Source organism: Salmo salar, chromosome 01 (assembly GCF_965601325.2).
Source record: "Salmo salar chromosome 01, fSalSal1, whole genome shotgun sequence".
In the NCBI taxonomy this organism is placed as follows: Eukaryota; Metazoa; Chordata; class Actinopteri; order Salmoniformes; family Salmonidae; genus Salmo; species Salmo salar.
The window spans coordinates 12,329,649-12,353,579 of NC_138291.1; the positions used below are offsets into that span (position 1 = coordinate 12,329,649).

The 23,931-nt window shown below is 40.2% G+C and overlaps 1 protein-coding gene across 3 annotated transcripts; it reads left to right on the plus strand.

Moving 5' to 3' along the window:
- Nucleotides 1-10,714: 10,714 nt before the first annotated feature.
- ctl2b (CTLA-2-beta) lies at nucleotides 10,715-17,643 on the plus strand. Of its 3 annotated transcripts, none has more exons than XM_045719375.2 (4): nucleotides 10,715-10,895; nucleotides 16,346-16,447; nucleotides 16,983-17,125; nucleotides 17,377-17,643. In XM_045719375.2, exons 2-4 carry the CDS (start codon nucleotides 16,390-16,392, stop codon nucleotides 17,437-17,439), a joined length of 264 nt encoding a protein of 87 aa, XP_045575331.1. In that variant the 5' UTR covers nucleotides 10,715-10,895; nucleotides 16,346-16,389; the 3' UTR covers nucleotides 17,440-17,643.
- Nucleotides 17,644-23,931: the final 6,288 nt, after the last annotated feature.

Here is a 23,931-nt window from a genome sequence, read left to right on the forward strand (position 1 = left end):
AGGCAAGCTTAACCAGCATGGCTACCACAGCATTCTGCAGCGATACGCCATCCCACCTGGTTTGCACTTAGTGGGACTATCATTAGTTTTTCAACAGGACAATGACCCAACACACCTCCAGGCTGTGCAAGGGCTATTTGAGCAAGAAGGAGAGTGATGGAGTGCTGCATGAGATGACCTGGCCCCCACAATCACCCAACCTCAACCAAATTGAGATGGTTTGGGATGAGATGGACCGCAAAGTGAAGGAAAAGCAGCCAACAAGTGCTCAGCATATGTGGGAAACGGTGGTATGACAGAAAGAGAGGAGAGAGGTATATACATCTGGCCTGAGAAACAGTGGTGTTACAGAAAGAGAGCGAGAGAAATACAAGAGTCGAAAGAAAGTGAGAGAGAGAGGGAAGGAAAGGAGGGGAGCGAAGCAAATTAATTGGTTTGGTTAAAGCCTCCTCGAATTGTGGAAGATAATGTGGTCTCACAAAAGACAATTAATGGCAATCAATTTAAATCTGTTTTACCTATCCCATAGAAACCAATAGGGCGTTTTAATTTGCCTTTTTGATTCCAAGCATATCCTACCAAAGAGGGAGTCCAGTCCACGGCATGAGGAGTGGGATGAGCGAAAACATCCGGAGGTGTTGTTGGAAGCAGTAACTAACCACACATAGTTCTATCAATGAAGACAAAAGGAGAGAGACTGAGCAGGAAAGCAGGAAACTATACTGTATTAATGAATGTGGTGTTTTAAAGGGGGGAAACAACAAGGAACTGAAGTATCCCACAGCAACCGTTTGAACCAGCCACGCTACTTACTGTACTATACACAGTACTACACATACTCGTTAGGCAGGCTTCATGATCTGATTGTATTAGTGTATTGAGCTCTGTGGTTTACGTGTAGACTGCATTTATACAAGCAGCCCAATTCATGTCTTTTGCCCAATTGTTGGCAAAAACTCTAATCTGATTGGTCAGAAGGCAAACGATCAGAATTGGGCTGCCTGTGTAAACGCAGCCATACAGTATAGGCTTACACCACAGGAGGTCGTGGCACCTTAATTGGGGAGGACGGGCTCGTGGTAACGACTAGAATGATTGGAATGGTATCAGATACATGAAACACATGGTTTCCATGGTTTCCATGTGTTTGATGCCGTTCCGATCGCTCCGTTCCAGCCATTATTTTGAGCCGTCCTCCCCTGAGCAGCCTCCACTGGCTTACATTCAGCAGATTGGCTTCAGGGCCTTTTACATGATTTACATGATATTTGAATATTTATGTTTATATTTACATTATATTTTTATATTTGTGTTTATATTTACATGATAGAGCTCAACTTTAAATCTCAGAGGAATTGTACCTTGGTAATGTCTAGTGCACAATCTGTGTTCAGTAGATTAGAAACACAGTTTGGCCTTCTAGCACAGGTATGTACAAGAGGCTAAACCAACTATCCTTCAGAGTGGGCTAAATTGAGCCATTTGTTACATTCAGCGTCCCTCTGTCAAAGGAAATATAGTATTCTATCTAAAAGCATTGTCTACATATATTTCAGGATGTTGTGTATCCCTGAGGTATTATTATAAACACTACCATAGATACCTGCTATACTGATGAGGTAACATTATAAACACTACCATAGATACCTGGTATACTGATGAGGTATTATTATAAAACACTACCATAGATACCTGGTATACTGATGAGGTATTATTATAAACACTACCATAGATACCTGGTATACTGATGAGGTAACATTATAAACACTACCATAGATACCTGCTATACTGATGAGGTAACATTATAAACACTACCATAGATACCTGCTATGCTGATGAGGTAACATTATAAACACTACCATAGATACCTGCTATACTGATGCGGTAACATTATAAAAACTACCATAGATACCTGGTATACTGATGAGGTATTATTATAAACACTACCATAGATACCTGCTATACTGATGAAATAATCAGAATTCGTGTAAACATTACAGATTTTGAAAACATCCCACTGGAAACAGATGTCAATTCGACCTCTATTCCACATTGGTTCAACGTCATTTCATTGGAATGACGTGGAAACAGGGAGCAATCAAGTACAGATTTAACTGAATGACAACAGAGACCGAATAGAATACTTAATTTTATTGAATCGTTTGGGGTAGGAGTAGCGTATAAATACCTGCTATGCTGATGAGGTATTATTATAAACACTACCATAGATACCTGCTATGCTGATGAGGTATTATTATAAACACTACCATAGATACCTGCTATGCTGATGAGGTATTATTATAAACACTACCATAGATACCTGCTTTACTGATGAGGTATTATTATAAACACTAACATAGATACCTGGAATACTGATGAGGTATTATTATAAACACTACCATAGATACCTGCTATACTGATGAGGTATTATTATAAACACTACCATAGATACCTGCTATACTGATGAGGTAACATTATAAACGCTACCATAGATACCTGCTATACTGATGAGGTATTATTATAAAACACTACCATAGATACCTGGTATACTGATGAGGTATTATTATAAACACTACCATAGATACCTGCTATACTGATGAGGTAACATTATAAACACTACCATAGATACCTGGTATACTGATGAGGTATTATTATAAAACACTACCATAGATACCTGCTATACTGATGAGGTAACATTATAAACACTACCATAGATACCTGCTATACTGATGAGGTATTATTATAAACACTACCATAGATACCTGCTATACTGATGAGGTATTATTATAAACACTACCATAGATACCTGCTATACTGATGAGGTAACATTATAAACACTACCATAGATACCTGGTATACTGATGAGGTAACATTATAAACACTACCATAGATACCTGCTATACTGATGAGGTATTATTATAAACACTACCATAGATACCTGCTATGCTGATGAAGTATTATTATAAACACTACCATAGATACCTGCTATACTGATGAGGTAACATTATAAACACTACCATAGATACCTGCTATACTGATGAGGTAACATTGTAAACACTACCATAGATACCTGGTATACTGATGAGGTAACATTATAAACACTACCATAGATACCTGCTATACTGATGAGGTATTATTATAAACACTACCATAGATACCTGCTATGCTGATGAGGTAACATTATAAACACTACCATAGATACCTGCTATACTGATGAGGTAACATTATAAACACTACCATAGATACCTGCTATGCTGATGAGGTAACATTATAAACACTACCATAGATACCTGCTATACAGATGAGGTAACATTATAAAAACTACCATAGATACCTGCTATACTGATGAGGAAACATTATAAACACTACCATAGATACCTGCTATACTGATGAGGTAACATTATAAACACTACCATAGATACCTGCTATACTGATGAGGTAACGTTATAAACACTACCATAGATACCTGCTATACTGATGAGGTAACATTATAAACACTACCATAGATACCTGCTATGCTGATGAGGTATTATTATAAACACTACCATTGATACTTGCTATGCGGTTCCAAAAGTATTACAATTATACAATGACTTTGAGGTCAAAGTGCATATTGTCAGCTTTAATTTGGGTTTGTTTTCATCCATATCTGGTGAACCATTTAGAAATGACATTTTTTTTATACATACAGATGAAGTCGGAAGTTTACATATACTTGGGTTGGAGTCATTAAAACTCGTTTTTCAACCACTCCACCAATTTCTTGTTAACAAACTATAGTTTTGGCAAGTCGGTTAGGACATCTACTTTGTGCATGACACAAGTAATTTTTCCAACAATTGTTTACAGACAGATTATTTCACTTATAATTCACTGTATCACAATTCCAGTGGGTCAGAAGTTTACATACACTAAGTTGACTGTACCTTTAAACAGTTTGGAAAATTCCAGAAAAGATGTCATGGCTTTAGAAGTTTCTGATAGGCTAATTGACATAATTTGAGTCAACTGGAGGTGTACCTGTGGATGTATTTCAAGGCCTACCTTCAGACTCAGTGCCTCTTTGCTTGACATCATGAGAAAATCAAAAGAAATCAGCCAAGACCTCAGATAAAGAATTGTGACCTCCACAAGTCTGGTTCATCCTTGGGAGCAATTACCAAACGCCTGAAGGTACCACGTTCATCGGTACAAACGATAGTACGCAAGTATAAATACCATGGGACCACGCAGCCGTCATACCGCTCAGGAAGGAGACGTGTTCTGTCTCCTAAAGATTAACGTACTTGGTGCAAAGGACCAAAGGATCTTGTGAAGATGCTGGAGGAAACGGGTACAAAAGTATCTATATCCACAGTAAAACGAGTCCCACATCAACATAACCTGAAAGGCCGCTCAGCAAGGAAGAAGCCACTGCTCTAAAACCGCCATAAAAAAGCCAGACTACGGTTTGCAACTGCACATGGGGACAAAGATCGTACTTTTTGGAGACATGTCCTCTGGTCTGATGAAGCAAAAATAGAACCGTTTGGCCATAATGACCATCATTATGTTTGGATGAAAAAGGGGGAGGTTTGCAAGCCGAAGAAAACCCTCCCAACCGTGAAGCACGGGGGTGGCAGCATCATGTTGTGGGGGTGCTTTGCTGCAGGAGGGCCTGGTGCACTTCACAAAATAGATAGCATCATGAGGGAAGAAAATGATGTGGATATATTGAAGCAACATCTCAAGACATCAGTCAGGATATTAAATCTTGGTCGCAAATGGGTCTTCCAAATGGACAATGACCACAAGCATACTTCCAAAGTTGTGGCAAAATTGCTTAAGGACAACAAAGTCAAGGTATTGGAGTGGCCATCACAAAGCCCTGACCTCAATCCTATCGACAATTTGTTGGCAGAACTGAAAAAGCGTGTCGAGCAAGGAGGCCTACAAACCTCACTCAGTTACACCAGCTCTGTCAGGAGATTCACCCAACTTATTGTGGGAAGCTTGTGGAAGGCTACCTGAAACTTTTGACCCAAGTTAAACAATTTAAAGGCAATGCTACCAAATATGAATTGAGTGTATGTAAACTTCTGACCCACTGGGAATGTGATGAAAGAATTAAAACCTGAAATAACATTTCATTTCACATTCTTAAAATAAAGTGGTGATCCTAACTGACCTAAGACAGGGAACTTTTACTAGGATTAAATGTCAGGAATTGTGAAAAACTGAGTTTAAATGTATTTGGCTAAGGTGTATGTAAACTTCCCACTTCAACTGTATATCCAAATGTAAATGATTAGTGTGATAGATGTCATGTCTCACCATGTTACCTTAGTCAAATGGCTAAGGTGTATGTAAACTTCCCACTTCAACTGTATATCCAAATGTAAATGATTAGTGTGATAGATGTCATGACTCACCATGTTACCTTAGTCAAATGTTCATTCAATGCTCTGAACTACACAATTACTGGGATTGTACTTTTGAAACTTTATCTGAGGTGCTTTAAATGAACCTGCAGCCTTGTCCCTTGATAGCTGTCTTTGGTATTCCAGAAGACTTGCTCTCCTTGGACCCCACACATGCCGATACTGTTGCTTTTACATCCTTATTAGCTCGACGTAGAATTATTCTCCAGTGGAAGTCTGCTCAGCCCCCCTCTACTTCTCAATGGCTCAACGATGTAATGTCCTTCCTAAAGCTTGAGAAAATGAAGTATTCTCTATGGGGTTCCAATGATACATTTGTTAGAAAATGGCAACCATTTATATCATACTTTAACGGCTTGCGGAGGCTCCCCTCCGATGAGATTCTTTAAGGTTTCCCTGTAGGCATTACCAGTAGTCATTACATAATAGTTATAGTCATCAATATAATGCTATCCAGTCCAAGCAAGTTTGTCTAAGGTTTACTTATCATTTATTTATTTCTGTGTTTGTATTTTGGATCTGTATTGAGTTGTTTGTATTAATGGCCATGTACTCTTATAATCTCCACCTAGAACAGCCAGAAGTGGACTGGCCAAACCTTAGATCCTTGTTCCTCTCTAGGTTTCTTCCTAGGCTCCGGCCTTTCTGGAGAGCTTTTCCTAGCCACCGTGCTTCAACATCTGCATTGCTTGCTGTTTGGGGTTTTAGGGTGGGTTTCTGTATAAGCACTTTGTGACATCTGATGATGTAAAAACGGCTTTATAAATACATTTGAATTTGAATTTGGTGGCAGCTGCAGAGAAATATTTGGGCATACGAGATTTGACTGCAGAAGAGTTCCAGGGTGTGTTGAGTGGTGGTGTCCCGTCCTCCCAGGCCGTTGGCATGGTGCAGGAGCAGATATGGTCAAATTAGTGGAATGGGGTAGTGGGTTTTTAATGAGTGTAGGGTTAGTTGGAAGGGTGTCTTTTTCATAAAGTATAATGGATTTATCATATAGTCCAGTTGGGAGCGGTAATGCAACATATTGGATGCCAACCGTGGTTAAATCCCAAAGAAGAAGAAGAACAACAGTTAGGCTGATCTGATTTAGCAAGGAAATTCAGGGGGGGTCATGAAAGAAAATGGCGGACAAGGAAAAAAGAAAGAAAGTGGAACATATTAAAAATAAATATGGAGTGGGGGGTTGCAGAAACCTTCTGGAAGATCTGGTGAAGGAGAAGATGGTGAATAAGGAAAAAATTAGAAAAGTAGAAAATGTTTTGATGGAATATGGAATGAAGGATCAAACAGAATTTTTGGAAGAGTTGGAGAAGGAAATTGAAAGTGACAAGAGTGAGGATGAATTAAATGTGGTGTCAGGTTGGGTGGAGAAGAGGTTGTGGACTGTTGACTTGGTGAGAGCACTTCGAAGTGGATTAGTGATGATTTATTGTGTTTTTTCAGTCCAGAGTGTGCGGGCGCTCCGGATCAAGGAAATAGGGACAAAAAATGTGACTTTCTTTGTTCTCCACAGCAGGGCGCCATTGAAAGGAGTGATGTTAAGTGTTGAGGAGGATCAGTTGAAATTGAAGATTCCCGGTGTCTGTGTTGCCCGCCGTTTTGGTGCGACACAGATCCGATGGAGAGCGTGGGGAAACGGAGGAGAGTATTTGGCCAGAAGGTCAAGTTATCCCGTGAGAGCTTTTGTTCCTGAACATACTACAGTGTTTTAGTTGTCAAGTTTATGTTGCAGCAGTGTGTAGAGAATGGTTACCACAAGTGTTCAGAATACATTGAGCTTGTTGACAAAACAGACCATTGGAAGTCTTTTCACCTGGACATTTATTTAAGGTCTGCGGTGGGTCTGTGTAAGCTATGCACTTATATTGGAGACCGGTTTATAGCAGTGAATGTCATCTATTAATTTACTGTTATAGTATTTCTAAGTAGCAACCATTTAACAGCCAGGGAAACTAATTGTTCTCACTTTATGATAGAACATTCTGTTTTTTTCTGCCTGACTGTGGCACTCTTTCCTTGAAATGTTAGGATTTTCTTGTGATCACAACAAAACTATTTATTTTACTCAAATAGAGATATAATTAAATAGTATTTTCTATGAAAAGATGAGCCTGGCTGAGAATAGGACATTCAGTTTTCTGCCTGAGTGTGGCGCTGTTTACCACAATTTTTTAAAATATTTTGTGACCTGGACAAATCTACTTATTTTACTCAACTAGAGATTTAAATAAATGGTGTTTATTTAAAAAGATGGACAGTTTCCTCACCTTATTCTCCTTGTGGTTATCCATGGTTGTTGGTTATTTACCAGGTAACAAAAAGTGAAAAGGAAACAAGGACTGAAGCAATAGATTCCTTACATTACTCAACTAGAGGTTTAAATAAATGGTGTTTCTTTGAAAAAATGGGCCTGGCTAAAATGAAAATACATTAAGGTGAAAAGATCCACACACACAGAAGCTGATTCTTTTTCTGCACATCTCCTTGTTTACAATGCTGGTTGCCATGGTTAACACACATGCAGGACATTGAATGGTTCCTGAATAGACTCAGTAAATTAACATAAGTAGTCCTACAGTATCACAGCCAGGTCAAACAGGTGGAGTAGTCCTACAGTATCACAGCCAGGTCAAACAGGTGGAGTAGTCCTACAGTATCACAGCCAGGTCAAACAGGTGGAGTAGTCCTACAGTTTCACAGCCAGGTCAAACAGGTGGAGTAGTCCTACAGTATCACAGCCAGGTCAAACAGGTGTGTTAGTCCTACAGTATCACAGCCAGGTCAAACAGGTGGAGTAGTCCTACAGTATCACAGCCAGGTCAAACAGGTGGAGTAGTCCTACAGTATCACAGCCAGGTCAAACAGGTGGAATAGTCCTACAGTATCAAGGCCAGGTCAAACAGGTGTGTTAGTCAGATTATACTGTGTCCAACACGATTGACTATTCTCTACCCCTAATGCGTGTGGTGTGCTAATCTTAGCCATTCCTAAGGCCGAGGTATTTTGTCAGTTACCAAAAAGAGCTACTTATTCAGGGAAAAGTTATGGGAAATAGGGTGCCCTTTGGGACTCATTCCACCTGTCGAGCCTCCCCCTGCCTATTGTAAACCATTTCTCCATCCCATTCCCCTAGTTAAACCTCACCCTGCCTATTGTAAACCATTTCTCCATCCCATTCCCCTAGTTAAACCCCACCCTGCCTATTGTAAACCATTTCTCCATCCCATTCCCCTAGTTAAACCTCACCCTGCCTATTGTAAACCATTTCTCCATCCCATTCCCCTAGTTAAACCCCACCCTGCCTATTGTAAACCATTTCTCCATCCCATTCCCCTAGTTAAACCCCACCCTGCCTATTGTAAACCATTTCCCCATCCCATTCCCCTAGTTAAACACCACCCTGCCTATTGTAAACCATTTCTCCATCCCATTCCCCTAGTTAAACCCCACCCTGCCTATTGTAAACCATTTCTCCATCCCATTCCCCTAGTTAAACCCCACCCTGCCTATTGTAAACCATTTCTCCATCCCATTCCCCTAGTTAAACCTCACCCTGCCTATTGTAAACCATTTCTCCATCCCATTCCCCTAGTTAAACCTCACCCTGCCTATTGTAAACCATTTCTCCATCCCATTCCCCTAGTTAAACCTCACCCTGCCTATTGTAAACCATTTCTCCATCCCATTCCCCTAGTTAAACACCACCCTGCCTATTGTAAACCATTTCTCCATCCCATTCCCCTAGTTAAACCCCACCCTGCCTATTGTAAACCATTTCTCCATCCCATTCCCCTAGTTAAACCCCACCCTGCCTATTGTAAACCATTTCTCCATCCCATTACCCTAGTTAAACCTCACCCTGCCTATTGTAAACCATTTCTCCATCACATTCCTCTAGTTAAGCATATTAAAGGGAGAGGCTGTGACTATAAATGATGTAAATTAAAAACTTCCTTTATTGTGTATGTATGTCCCTTTTGAAGGTTTGATAAAAACGTTCATTCAGCCAAGAAATCCATATTTTCAATTATGGAATATTAAACAGACTGAACAGTAATGTACTAATGAGATGAATTAGATTAAACAGACTGAACAGTCATGTACTAATGAGATAAATTAGATTAAACAGACTGAACAGTCATGTACTAATGAGATGAATTAGATTAAACAGACTGAACAGTCATGTACTAATGAGATAAATTAGATTAAACAGACTGAACAGTCATGTACTAATGAGATAAATTAGTTAAACAGACTGAACAGTCATGTACCAATGAGATGAATTAGTTAAACAGACTGAACAGTCATGTACTAATGAGATAAATTAGTTAAACACACTGAACAGTCATGTACTAATGAGATAAATTAGATTAAACAGACTGAACAGTCATGTACCAATGAGATGAATTAGTTGCCAACTTGCCATTCAGCCTCATCTAGCCTTGTTATGGAATAACAGACAAAATACCTGACAAAATACCTCAGCCTTAGGAAATCATTAGGGAAAGAAGTCACACTTCCAGTTGGCACTAATGTTTTTTTGACTTGCTGTAATACAGAGATACAGACCGTTTAAAAACACACATTCCATCTTCATTGTGTCTTAATCGAAAATGAAACCATACTATATTCCTTTATTCATCCTTCCAATAAGGAAATAGCAATACTGGTATTAGGATTCTGATTGGGGTGACAAAACAAATACAAAACGGATTTTAAAAAAAATATAGGATCCAATCGGATGACTTTGATTTTCAATAGAAAAAAAGGTAGAACAATAGGATTCCAATAGGACTGATAGAGGTGACACAACATGAGAACCAGATGATAGTGTAACAGTGTAGGTTCCGTCCCTCTCTTCGCCCCAACCCGGGCTCAAACCAGGGACCCTTGCACACATCAACAACTGACACCCCACGAAGCATCGTTACCCATCGCGCCACAAAAGCCGCGGCCCTTGCAACGCAAGGGGAAACCCTACTTCAAGTCTCAGAGCGAGTGACGTCACTGATTGAAACGCTATTAGCGCGCACCACCGTTAACTAACTAGCCATTTCACATCGGTACAATAGCCTAGTAAACAATACTCCGGTATATTCTATTGTGAACTGTCTGCGACTCGTTGTTGTTTCCTTGTTTACTCCTTAAAGATATTTTATGAAATCAAAGACTCAATTAACTGCAATACAAGCGCTTCTTGAAATAAGTACTCGTGTCGTCATATACTGTAGCAACGGATCGAGTTACAGTATCTCACCACACGGGCATCACGCTCCAAAGCATTACAGAGAATAAATACTTTTATAGATGGGTTATTTTTCATAGAAAGCAATGTGTTTTAAGCCAAACCCGTTCTATATGAATATATATCTATGGTACTGCGTCAGGAACAGGGCGGTACCATTTTCTAACTTTCATTTTGTCCGTTGGGTGTTTACAGGAGAAAATACCAGATTCACAGCTTTTCAGAAGGTATTTCTCATCGTTTTGTACAGTACAACCCAACTGTGCGCTAAACTTTGATATTATGATTGTTAGATTAATAATCCACAAAACGCTTACATCGAGTCAAGTGTAGTAAGGGTTTGTAGTGTTAGTAAATAGTAACCTACACACATAGTGCATCTGATAGGTATATTTATCCGATTCCATTTACCAAATACACTTTTGGCAGTTTACATAACAAATCTGGTGTTTCAATTATGAGAATAAAGGTTGGCAGCTAATGAGAGAATATAACATTGAGCAAAGAAATACGACTTCCTCTCCATTGACCACATACGTCACTTTTCCTCTGACGTCCGTCCCCCATCCCTCCCTTCGTTAGTGAGTATCTGCACTGCTTACTTGAAATCCTATTTTTGCTCCTGCACTCTGGAACAGGTAAGGGAAAATAACTATATTTTCTCTCACATAGAGTATGACAATATTGTCTGAGGATCGTTTTTACTAATAGCTTCATTAAAGGTAGAATCTTCAATATGTACAGCTGTTCCTTGGTCAATTTCCTGTGGGCTCCCGAGTGGCTCAGCAGTGTAAGGCTCTGCATCTCAGTGCTTGAGGCGTCACTACAGACCCTGGCTCAGCAGTGTAAGGCTCTGCATCTCAGTGCTTGAGGCGTCATTACAGACATCATGTTTAGAACCCAGGCTGTATCACACCAGCCGTGATTGGGAGTCCCATTGGGCGGTGCACAATTGGCCTGGCGTCGTCTGGGTTTGGCTGGTGTAGGCCGTCATTGTAAATAAGAACTTGTTCTTAAATTAACTGACTTGCCCAGTTAAATAAAACAGAAATCAATTAATGGTATACAGTGCCTTCAGAAACATTTTGTTGTGTTACTGCCTGAATTTGAAATGTATTAAATAGAGATTTTGTGTCACTGGCCTGCACACAATACCCCACAATGTCAAAGGTGTTTTTTTTTTTTTTTTACAAATTAATAAAAAATGAAAATCTGAAATGTCTTGAGTCAATAAGTATTTAACCCCTTTGTTATGGCAAGCCTAGATATGCTCAGGAGTGCACATTTTCTTAACAAGTCACATAAGTTTCATGTTTTTAACATGATTTATGATTTTGAATGACTACCTCAACTCTGTACCCCACACATAAAATTAATAATATGTAAGTTCCCTCAGCCGAGCAGTGAATTTCAAACACAGATTCAACCACAAAGACCAGGGAGGTTTTCCAATGCCTCGCAAAGAAGGGCACCTATAGGTAGATGGGTAAAAAAGAAGAATCAGACATTGAATATCCCTTTGAGCATGTTGAAGTTGTTAATTACACTTTGGGTGTATTGATACACCATCCAATCACGACAAAGATACAGGCATCCTTTCTAACTCCGTTGCCGGAGAGGAAGGAAACCAATCAGAGATTTCACCATGAGGTCAATGGTGACTTTAAAACAGTTACAGAGTTTAAAAGCTGTGATGGGAGAAAACTGAGGATGGCTCAACAACATTGTAGTTACTCCACAATACTAACCTAAATGACAGAGTGAAAAGGAAGCCTGTACAGAATAAACAATATTCCAAAACATGCATTCTGTTGGCAACAAGTCACTGAAGTAAAACTGCAAATAATGTGGCAAAGAAATTAACTTTTATGTCCTGAATACAAAGCGTTTTGTTTGGGGCAAATACAGTTGAAGTCGGAAGTTTACATACACTTAGGTTGGAGTCATTAAAACTCGTTTTTCAACCACTCCACAAATTTCTTGTTAACAAACTATAGTTTTGGCAAGTCGGTTAGGACATCTACTTTGTGCATGACACAAGTAATTTTTCCAACAATTGTTTACAGACAGATTATTTCACTTATAATTAACTGTATCCCAATTCCAGTGGGTCAGCAGTTTACATACACTAAGTTGACTGTGTCTTTAAACAGCGTGGAAAATTCCAGAAAAGATGTCATGGCTTTAGAAGCTTCTGATAGGCTAATTGACATAATTTGAGTCAACTGGAGGTGTACCTGTGGATGTATTTCAAGGCCTACTTTCAAACTCAGTGCCTCTTTGTTTGACATCATGGGAAAATCAAAAGAAATCAGCCAAGACCCCAGAAAAATAATTGTAGACCTCCACAAGTCTGGTTCGTCCTTTGGAGCAATTTCCAAATGCCTGAAGTAGAGGTCGACCGATTTATAATTTTTCAACGCCGTAACCGATACCGATTATTGGATGACCAAAAAAAAACGATACCGATTAATCGGACGACTTTAAAAAACATTTTTATTTGTAATAATGACAATTACAACAATACTGAATGAACACTTATTTTAACTTAATACATAAATAAAATCAATTTAGCCTCAAATAAATATTGAAACATGTTCAATTTGGTTTAAATAATGCAAAAACAAAGTGTTGGAGAAGAAAGTAAAAGTGCAATATGTGCCATGTAAGAAAGATAACGTTTAAGTTCCTTGCTCAGAACATGAGAACATATGAAAGCTGGTGGTTCCTTTTAACATGAGTCTTCAATATTTCCAGGTAAGAAGTTTTAGGTTGTAGTCATTATAGGAATTATAGGACTATTTCTCTCTATACTATTTGTATTTCATATACCTTTGACTATTGGATGCTGTTATAGGCCGTTTAGTATTGCCAGTGTAACAGTATAGCTTCTGTCCCTCTCTTCGCCCCTACCTGGGCTCAAACCAGGAACACATCGACAACAGCCACCCTCGAAGCAGCGTTACCCATGCAGAGCAAGGGGAACAACTACTCCAAGTCTCAGAGCGAGTAACGTTTGAAATGCTATTAGCGCGCACCCAGCTAACTAGCTAGCCATTTCACATCGGTTACACCAGCCTAATCTTGGTAGTTGACAGGCTTGAAGTCATAAACAGCACAATGCATTGCGAAGAGCTGCTGGCAAAACGCACAAAAGTGCTGTTTGAATGAATGCTTACGAGCCTGCTGGTGCCTACCACCGCTCAGTCAGACTGCTCTATCAAATCATAGACTTAATTATAATATGATAAACACACAGAAATACGAGCCTTAGATCATTAATATGGTCGAATCCGGAAACTATCATCTCGAAAACAAAACATTTTTTTTCTTTCAGTGAAATACGGAACCGGTCCATATTTTATCTAACGGGTGGAATCCCTAAGTCTAAATATTCCTGTTACATTGCACAACCTTCAATGGTATGTCATAATTACGTAGAATTCTGGCAAATTAGTTCGCAACGAGCCAGGCAATGAACGCAAGAGCAGTGACACAATTTCATATTAGCAGGCAATATTAACTAAATATGCAGGTTTAAAAATATATACTTGTGTATTGATTTTAAAGAAAGGCATTGATGTTCATGGTTAGGTACATTGGTGCAACGACAGTGCTTTTTTCGCAAATGTGCTTGTTAAATCACCCGTTTGTCGAAGTAGGCTGTGATTCGATGAGAAATTAACAGGCACCGCATCGATCATATGCAACGCAGGACACGTTAGATAAACTAGTAATATCATCAACCATGTCTCCCCTGTGGCTCAGTTGGTAGAGCATGGTGTTTGCAACGCCAGCATGAAATGTATGCATTCACTACTGTAAGTCGCTCTGGATAAGAGCATCTACTAAAATGTAAATGTAAATATGTAGTTAACTAGTGATTATGTTAAGATTGATAGTTTTTTATAAGAAAAGTTTAATGCTAGCTAGCAACTTACCTTGGTTTCTTGCTGCCCTCGCGTAACAGGCTCCTTGTGGAGTGCAATGTAAGGCAGGTGGTTAGAGCATTGGACTAGTAACCAGAAGGTTGCAAAAACGAAACCCCGAATCCCCCCTGAACAAGGCAGTTAACCCCCGTTCCTAGGCCGCCATTGAAAATAAGAATGTGTTCTTAATCTGACTTGCCTAGTTAAATAAAGGTGTAAAACAAAATCACCAAAAAAAATCGTCAAATCGATGGCCAAAAATACAGATTACCGATTAATCGGTCGACCTCTAGCCTGAAGGTACTACGTTCATCGGTACAAACAATAGTATGCAAGTATAAATACCATGGGACTACGCAGCCGTCATTCCGCTCAGGAAGGAGACGCGTTCTGTCTCCTAGAGATGAACGTACTTTGGTGCGAAAAGTGCAAATCAATCCCAAAACAGAAGATGCTGGAGGAAACCGGTACCAAAGTATCTATTTCCACAATATAAAACGAGTCGAATATTGACATAACCTGAAGGCCGCTCAGCAAGGAAGAAGCCACTGCTCCAAAACCGCCATAAAAAAGCCAGACTACGGTTTGCAACTGCACATGGGGACAAAGATCGTACTTTTTGTAGAAATGTCCTCTGGTCTGATGAAACAAAAATAGAACTGTTTGGCCATAATGACCATCGTTATGTTTGGAGGAAAAAGGGAAGCTTGCAAGCCGAAGAACACCATCCCAACCATGAAGCACGAGGGTGGCAGCATCATGTTGTGGGGGTGCTTAGCTGTAGGAGGGACTGGTGCACTTCACAAAATAGATGGCATCCTGAGGAGGAAAATTACGTGGATATATTGAAGCAACATCTCAACACATCAGTCAGGAAGTTAAATCTTGGTCGCAAATGGGTCTTCCAAATGGACAATGACCCCAAGCATACTTCCAAAGTTGTGGCAAAATGGCTTGGGTCAAAATTCACCCAACTTATTGTGGGAAGCTTGTGGAAGGCTACCTGAAACGTTTGACCCAAGTTAAACAATTTAAAGGCAATGTTGCCAAATACTAATTGAGTGTATGTAAACTTCTGACCCACTGGGAATGTGATGACAGAAACAAAAGCTAAAATAAATTATTCTCTCTACTATTATTCTGACATTTCACATTCTTAAAATAAAGTGGTGATCCTAACTGACCTAAGACAGGGAATTTCCACTTGGATTAAATGTCAGGAATTGTGAAAAACTGCATTTAAATGTATTTGGCTAAGGTGTATGTGAACTTCCTACTTTAACTGTACACAACACATCACTGAGTACCACTCTTCATATTTTAAAGCATGGTGGTTATGGGTATGCATGTCATTGGCAAGGTATGGGGAATTTCTTTTAGGATATAAAAAAAAACAGAATCGCGCTAAGCAACGGTAAAATCCTACAGGAGAATCTGGTTGTCTGCTTTCCAACAGACACTGAGAGAAACATTTACCTTTTCAGCAGGAGAATACAAATGTTAGAATGTGTCTTACACTTTGACATTAGAGTATTTTGTGTAAATTGTTGGGAATTACATCCATTTAAACTTTTTTTTGTTGTTGTCCAGGAGTGTGTATACTTTCTGAAGGCACCCATTGATTCATGAAGAATATAAAGCCTCATGAATTTAGAACTACTATTCATAAACTCACAATTTAGGATTGTGGCTTTAATAAAAATAGTTGCACATAATCACATAGGACATAATTTGTCATGTTTTTTCAGTTTGAAGCTTCTTCTGTTCTGCCTGGTTGTGGCTGTGAGTGAATATGGCAAGTGAACGTCAAGATGTGGACAAAGAGTTTGAAGAGTGGAAAGAAGAACATGGTAATAATGATAGGTTAAATAAGATCCATTAAATTGTTGTAAGCATCAAGATTACCAGTGTGCTGGAGTTTTTCTTTTGTTTGAGTACACTTTTTTTCTCTGTGTACCTGATAGAATGTGATTGCTTTCTTATAATACATTTTTTTTTCTTCTCAGTGTCACACAATTTGGTTACACAGCCCATATGGGCTTATAAAACACAGGGGTGTGCTTGTGTCAATTGCTTGTGCTACAAAACTCAAAACAAAATTAGATTTGTTTTATGCATAATTGATAATTGTAGCATGTACCCCACTCTCACATGATCATGATAAGATTAATTCACACAGACAATACATGTTTCCTTCTCCCCAGGCTTTGAATTTTTTGCGGGGCTGTATCAAATACGCCCTGTCGGAAAAACAATCCTAGCCTGTGTTCGTCATGTAGACAGAACACTTCAATACAACACGAAGAATACAGTGATGAGACTGAAAATCTTGTATACTGCACAAAGTACTTATAATTCTCATTTACAGAATGTGTGTATTTACAGGGAAGAAGTACAAATCCAAGGAGGAGGAAGCCAAGCGCAAGAAGATCTGGCTAGAGTGTAGGACCAGGGTCATAGAACACAACAAGAAATATGACAGTGGAGAGTCAACCTTCGAATGTGGCTTGAACCAAATGTCTGACTTGGTATGTTACCATTTACACCAAGTCATTCTTCTTCTTTCTGACATAACTAGGATTTGTTAGAGTAGCCTGGGTACCAGTCAGTTTTAATGATTGAATTCATTGAATTCTTGTTTGATTGGTACCCCAACGTTTTTTTCTAACACTTTTAAACATTGTGTTCATGAATGCATCCCTGGGTTTCATACAGTATGCTGCTGTATTCTGAAAAAGTGCTTTGTGCCGTCTATGAGCGTCTCTCTACTTTCTCACAGGAACATCATGAGATCTGCTGTGGTGGCAGGAGGAGCTGTCGGGACGAGAAGAATGATAGTTAGGTCTCAAAGTTTCTGTCTTTCTGACATAGAAACAACACGAGGTCTGTGGCTGCATGATGAATAAGTAGGTCCAAATGCTTGTTTTACAACAAGAGGACATTGTAATATGGAGGAAATATACACAAAATAAGAAAGAAATAGTTGACAAAACCTTTGAACTTTATACATTTAATTTACAGTAAATAAAGTTGAAAGGCAGCTTTACTGTTGGCATTTTGTTGTTACTTTATGGTAAGAAATGCTTTTCACAATGTAATGTGCATAGGGTGCGTGGCTGTGCGTGCGTGCGTGCGTGTGCATGCGTGCGTGTGTGTGTGTGTGTGTGTGTGTGTGTGTGTGTGTGTGTGTGTGTGTGTGTGTGTGTGTGTGTGTGTAGTTCCGGTCATGATGAGTCAAGGTACACTAAGTAGAATTGGGGGAAATCTTCCACAATCACAAAGTTCCCTTTCTGAGAAGTGAGTGAATCTTTCAACTCTTAGTCATCAAATTGGACTGGTCATGTACACATACAGTGCATACAGAATGTATTCAGACCTCTTGACTTTATCCACATTTTGTTGCATTACAGCCTTATTCTAAAATGGACTAAATTGTTATTTTTCTCATCAATTTACACACAATACCCCATAATGACAAAAAAAAAAAAAAACGTTTTTCAGAAAATTTTGCAAATCTATTACAAATAAATAATGGAAATATCACATTTACGTAAGTATTCAGACCCTGCACTCAGTACTTTGTTGAAGAACCGGTGGCAGCGATTACAGCCTCAAGTCTTCTTGGGTATGATGCAACAAGCTTGGCACACCTGTATTTGGGGAGTTGATCCCATTCTTCTCTGCAGATCCTCTCAAGTTCTGTCAGGTTGGATATGGGAGCGATGTTGCACAGCTATTTTCAGGTCTCTTCAGAGATGTTAGATCGGGTTCAAGTCTGGGCTCTGGCTGGGCCACTCAAGGACATTCAGAGACTTATCCCGAAGCCACTCCTGCGTTGTCTTGGCTGTGTGCTTTGGGTCGTTGTCCTGTTGGAAGGTAAACCTTCACCCCAGTCTGAAGTCCTGAGTGCTCTGGTGCAGGTTTTAATCAAGGATCTCTCTGTACTTTGCTCCATTTATCTTTCCCTCATTCCTGACTGGTCTCCCAGTCTCTGCCGCTGAAAAACATCCCCTCACCACCATGCTTCACCGTAGGGATGGTGCCAGGTTTCCTCCAGACGTGACTCTTGGCATTCAGGCCAAGGAGTTCAATCTTAATTTCATCAGACCAGAGAATCTTGTTTCTCATGATCTGAGAGTCCTTTAGCTGCCTTTTGGCAACTCCAAGTGGGCTGTCATGTGCCTTTTACTGAGGAGTGGCTTCCGTCTGGCCACTCTACCATAAAGGCCTGATTGGTGGAGTGCTGCAGAGATGGTCGTACTTTTGGAAGGTTCTCCCATCTCCACAGAGGAACTCTAGAGCTCTGTCAGAGTGACCATCAGGTTCTTGGTCAGCTACCTGACCAAGGCCCTTCTCCCCCGATTGCTCAGTTTGGCCGGGTGGCCAGTTCTAGGAAGAGTCTTGGTGGTTCCAAACTTCTTCCATTTAAGAATCGATGGAGGCCACTGTTCTTGGGTACTTTCAATGCTGCTGACATTTTTTTGGTACCCTTTCCCAGATCTGTGCCTTGACACAATCCTGTCTAGAAGCTCTACGGACAATTCCTTCGACCTCATGGCTTGGTTTTTGCTCTGACATACGCTGTCAACTGTGAGACCTTGTATAAACATTACCAAAAATCTGTTTTTGCTTTGTCATGTTAGGGTATTGTGTTTAGTTTGTTGAGGATTATTATTTTTTTAATCCATTTTACAATCAAGTTGTACTGTAACAAAATGTGGAAAAGGTCAAGGGGTCTGAATACTTTCCAAATGCATAGTGACATCAGAAAGTGTTCACACCCCTCAACTTTTTCCACATTTTGTTGTGTTCGGCCTAAATTTAAAATTGAATAATTTGAGATTTTCGTTCCGCTGGCCTACACACAATACCCCATAATGTCAAATTGGAATTACAGTACCAGTCAAAGGTTTGGACACACCTACTCATTGAAGGTGTTTTCTTTATTTTTTACTATTTTCTATATTTTAGAATTATAGTGAAGACATCAAAACTATGAAATAACACATATGGAATCATGTAGTGACCAAAAAAAGTGTTAAACAAATCTTAATATATTTGAGTTTTGAGATTGGTCAAAGTAGCCACCCTTTGCCTTGATGACCACTTTGCACACTCTTGGCATTCTCTCTTCATGAGGTAGTCACCTAGCATGCGTTTTAATTAACAGGTGTGCCTTGTTAAAAGTTAATTTGGAATTTATTTCCTTCTTTCTGCATTTGAGCCAATCAATTAAGTTGTGACAAGGTAGGGGTGGTATACAGAAGATAGCCCTATTTGGTAAAAGACAAAGTTCATATTATGGAAAGAACAGCTCAAATAAGCAAAGAGAAATGACAGTCCATCAATGCTTCACAGAGTTCAAGTAACAGACACATCGCAACATCATCTGTTCAAAGGAGACTGCGTAAATCAGGCCTTCATGGTCGAATTGCTGCAAAGAAACCACTACTAACGGACACCAATAAGAACAAGAGACTTGCTTGGGCCAAGAAACATGAGCAATGGACAATAGATAGGTGGAAATCTGTTCTTTGCTCTGATGAGTCCAAATGTGAGATTTTTGGTTCCAACCTCCGTGCAGAGTAGGTGAATGGATGATCTCTGCACGTGTGGTTCCCGCCGTGAAGCATGGAGTAGGAGGTGTGATGGTGTGGGGGTGCTTTGCTGGTGACACTGTCTGTGATTTATTTAGAATTCAAGGCACGCTTAATCAGCATGGCTACCACAGCATTCTGCAGCGATACGCCATCCCACTTGGTTTGCACTTAGTGGGACTATCATTAGTTTTTCAACAGGACAATGACCCAACACACCTCCAGGCTGTGTAAGGGCTATTTGACCAAGAAGGAGAGTGATGGAGTGCTGCATCAGATGACCTGGCCCCCACAATCACCCAACCTCAACCAAATTGAGATGGTTTGGGATGAGATGGACCGCAAAGTGAAGGAAAAGCAGCCAACAAGTGCTCAGCATATGTGGGAAACGGTGGTATGACAGAAAGAGAGGAGAGAGGTATATACAGTGCCTTGCGAAAGTATTCGGCCCCCTTGAACTTTTCGACCTTTTGCCACATTTCAGGCTTCAAACATAAAGATATAAAACTGTAACTTTTTGTGAAGAATCAACAACAAGTGGGACACAATCATGAAGTGGAACGAAATTTATTGGATATTTCAAACTTTTTTAACAAATAAAAAACAGAAAAATTGGGCGTGCAAAATTATTCAGCCCCCTTAAGTTAATACTTTGTAGCGCCACCTTTTGCTGCGATTACAGCTGTAAGTCGCTTGGGGTATGTCTCTATCAGTTTTGCACATCGAGAGACTGACATTTTTGCCCATTCCTCCTTGCAAAACAGCTCGAGCTCAGTGAGGTTGGATGGAGAGCGTTTGTGAACAGCAGTTTTCAGTTCTTTCCACAGATTCTCGATTGGATTCAGGTCTGGACTTTGACTTGGCCATTCTAACACCTGGATATGTTTATTTGTGAACCATTCCATTGTAGATTTTGCTTTATGTTTTGGATCATTGTCTTGTTGGAAGACAAATCTCCGTCCCAGTCTCAGGTCTTTTGCAGACTCCATCAGGTTTTCTTCCAGAATGGTCCTGTATTTGGCTCCATCCATCTTCCCATCAATTTTAACCATCTTCCCTGCCCTTGCTGAAGAAAAGCAGGCCCAAACCATGATGCTGCCACCACCATGTTTGACAGTGGGGATGGTGTGTTCAGGGTGATGAGCTGTGTTGCTTTTACGCCAAACATAACGTTTTGCATTGTTGCCAAAAAGTTCGATTTTGGTTTCATCTGACCAGAGCACCTTCTTCCACATGTTTGGTGTGTCTCCCAGGTGGCTAGTGGCAAACTTTAAACGACACTTTTTATGGATATCTTTAAGAAATGGCTTTCTTCTTGCCACTCTTCCATAAAGGCCAGATTTGTGCAGTATACGACTGATTGTTGTCCTATGGACAGAGTCTCCTACCTCAGCTGTAGATCTCTGCAGTTCATCCAGAGTGATCATGGGCCTCTTGGCTGCATCTCTGATCAGTCTTCTCCTTGTATGAGCTGAAAGTTTAGAGGGACGGCCGGGTCTTCGTTGATTTGCAGTGGTCTGATACTCCTTCCATTTCAATATTATCGCTTGCACAGTGCTCCTTGGGATGTTTAAAGCTTGGGAAATGTTTTTGTATCCAAATCCGGCTTTAAACTTCTCCACAACAGTATCTCGGACCTGCCTGGTGTGTTCCTTGTTCTTCATGATGCTCTCTGCGCTTTAAACGGACCTCTGAGATTATCACAGAGCAGGTGCATTTATACGGAGACTTGATTACACACAGGTGGATTCTATTTATCATCATTAGTCATTTAGGTCAACATTGGATCATTCAGAGATCCTCACTGAACTTCTGGAGAGAGTTTGCTGCACTGAAAGTAAAGGGGCTGAATAATTTTGCACGCCCAATTTTTCAGTTTTTTATTTGTTAAAAAGTTTGAAATATCCAATAAATTTCGTTCCACTTCATAATTGTGTCCCACTTGTTGTTGATTCTTCACAAAAAATACAGTTTTATATCTTTATGTTTGAAGCCTGAAATGTGGCAAAAGGTCGAAAAGTTCAACGCGGCCGAATACTTTCGCAAGGCACTGTACGTCTGGCCTGAGAAACAGTGGTGTTACAGAAAGAGAGCGAGAGAAATACAAGAGTCGAAAGAAAGTGAGAGAGAGAGGAAAGGAAAGGAGGGGAGCGAAGCAAATTAATTGGTTTGGTTAAAGCCTCCTCGAATTGTGGAAGATAATGTGGTCTCACAAAAGACAATTAATGGCAATCAATTTAAATCTGTTTTACCTATCCCATAGAAACCAATAGGGCGTTTTATTTTGCCTTTTTGATTCCAAGCATATCCTACCAAAGAGGGAGTCCAGTCCACGGCATGAGGAGAGGGATGAGCGAAAACATCCGGAGGTGTTGTTGGAAGCAGTAACTAACCACACATAGTTCTATCAATGAAGACAAAAGGAGAGAGACTGAGCAGGAAAGCAGGAAACTATACTGTATTAATGAATGTGGTGTTTTAAAGGGGGGAAACAACAAGGAACTGAAGTATCCCACAGCAACCGTTTGAACCAGCCACGCTACTTACTGTACTATACACAGTACTACACATACTCGTTAGGCAGGCTTCATGATCTGATTGTATTAGTGTATTGAGCTCTGTTGTTTACGTGTAGACTGCATTTATACAAGCAGCCCAATTCATGTCTTTTGCCCAATTGTTGGCAAAAGCTCTAATCTGATTGGTCAAAAGGCAAACGATCAGAATTGGGCTGCCTGTGTAAACGCAGCCATACAGTATAGGCTTACACCACAGGAGGTCGTGGCACCTTAATTGGGGAGGACGGGCTCGTGGTAACGGCTAGAATGAGTGGAATGGTATCAGATACATGAAACACATAGTTTCCATGGTTTCCATGTGTTTGATGCCGTTCCGATCGCTCCGTTCCAGCCATTATTTTGAGCCGTCCTCCCCTGAGCAGCCTCCACTGGCTTACATTCAGCAGATTGGCTTCAGGGCCTTTTACATGATTTACATGATATTTGTATATTTATGTTTATATTTACATGATATTTTTATATTTATGTTTATACACTGCTCAAAAAAATAAAGGGAACACTTAAACAACACAATGTAACTCCAAGTCAATCACACTTCTGTGAAATCAAACTGTCCACTTAGGAAGCAACACTGATTGACAATAAATTTCACATGCTGTTGTGCAAATGGAATAGACAACAGGTGGAAATTATAGGCAATAAGCAAGACACCCCCAATAAAGGAGTGGTTCAGCAGGTGGTGACCACAGACCACTTCTCAGTTCCTATGCTTCCTGGCTGATGTTTTGGTCACTTTTGAATGCTGGCGGTGCTTTCACTCTAGTGGTAGCATGAGACGGAGTCTACAACCCACACAAGTGGCTCAGGTAGTGCAGCTCATCCAGGATGGTACATCAATGCGAGCTGTGGCAAGAAGGTTTGCTGTGTCTGTCAGCGTAGTGTCTAGAGCATGGAGGCGCTACCAGGAGACAGGCCAGTACATCAGGAGACGTGGAGGAGGCTGTAGGAGGGCAACAACCCAGCAGCAGGACCGCTACCTCCGCCTTTGTGCAAGGAGGAGCACTGCCAGAGCCCTGCAAAATGACCTCCAGCAGGCCACAAATGTGCATATGTCTGCTCAAACGGTCAGAAACAGACTCCATGAGGGTGGTATGAGGGCCCGACGTCCACAGGTGGGGGTTGTGCTTACAGCCCAACACCGTGCAGGATGTTTGGCAT

What these genes read in the sequence shown, in the direction of transcription:
- ctl2b (XM_045719375.2), top strand. Translation starts at nt 16,390, where the DNA reads ATGGCAAGTGAACGTCAAGATGTGGACAAAGAGTTTGAAGAGTGGAAA. An exon ending in AGAGTGGAAAGAAGAACATG is followed by an intron (nt 16,448 to 16,982) that starts GTAATAATGATA and finishes GTGTATTTACAG; the next exon opens with GGAAGAAGTACAAATCCAAG. An exon ending in TGAACCAAATGTCTGACTTG is followed by an intron (nt 17,126 to 17,376) that starts GTATGTTACCAT and finishes ACTTTCTCACAG; the next exon opens with GAACATCATGAGATCTGCTG.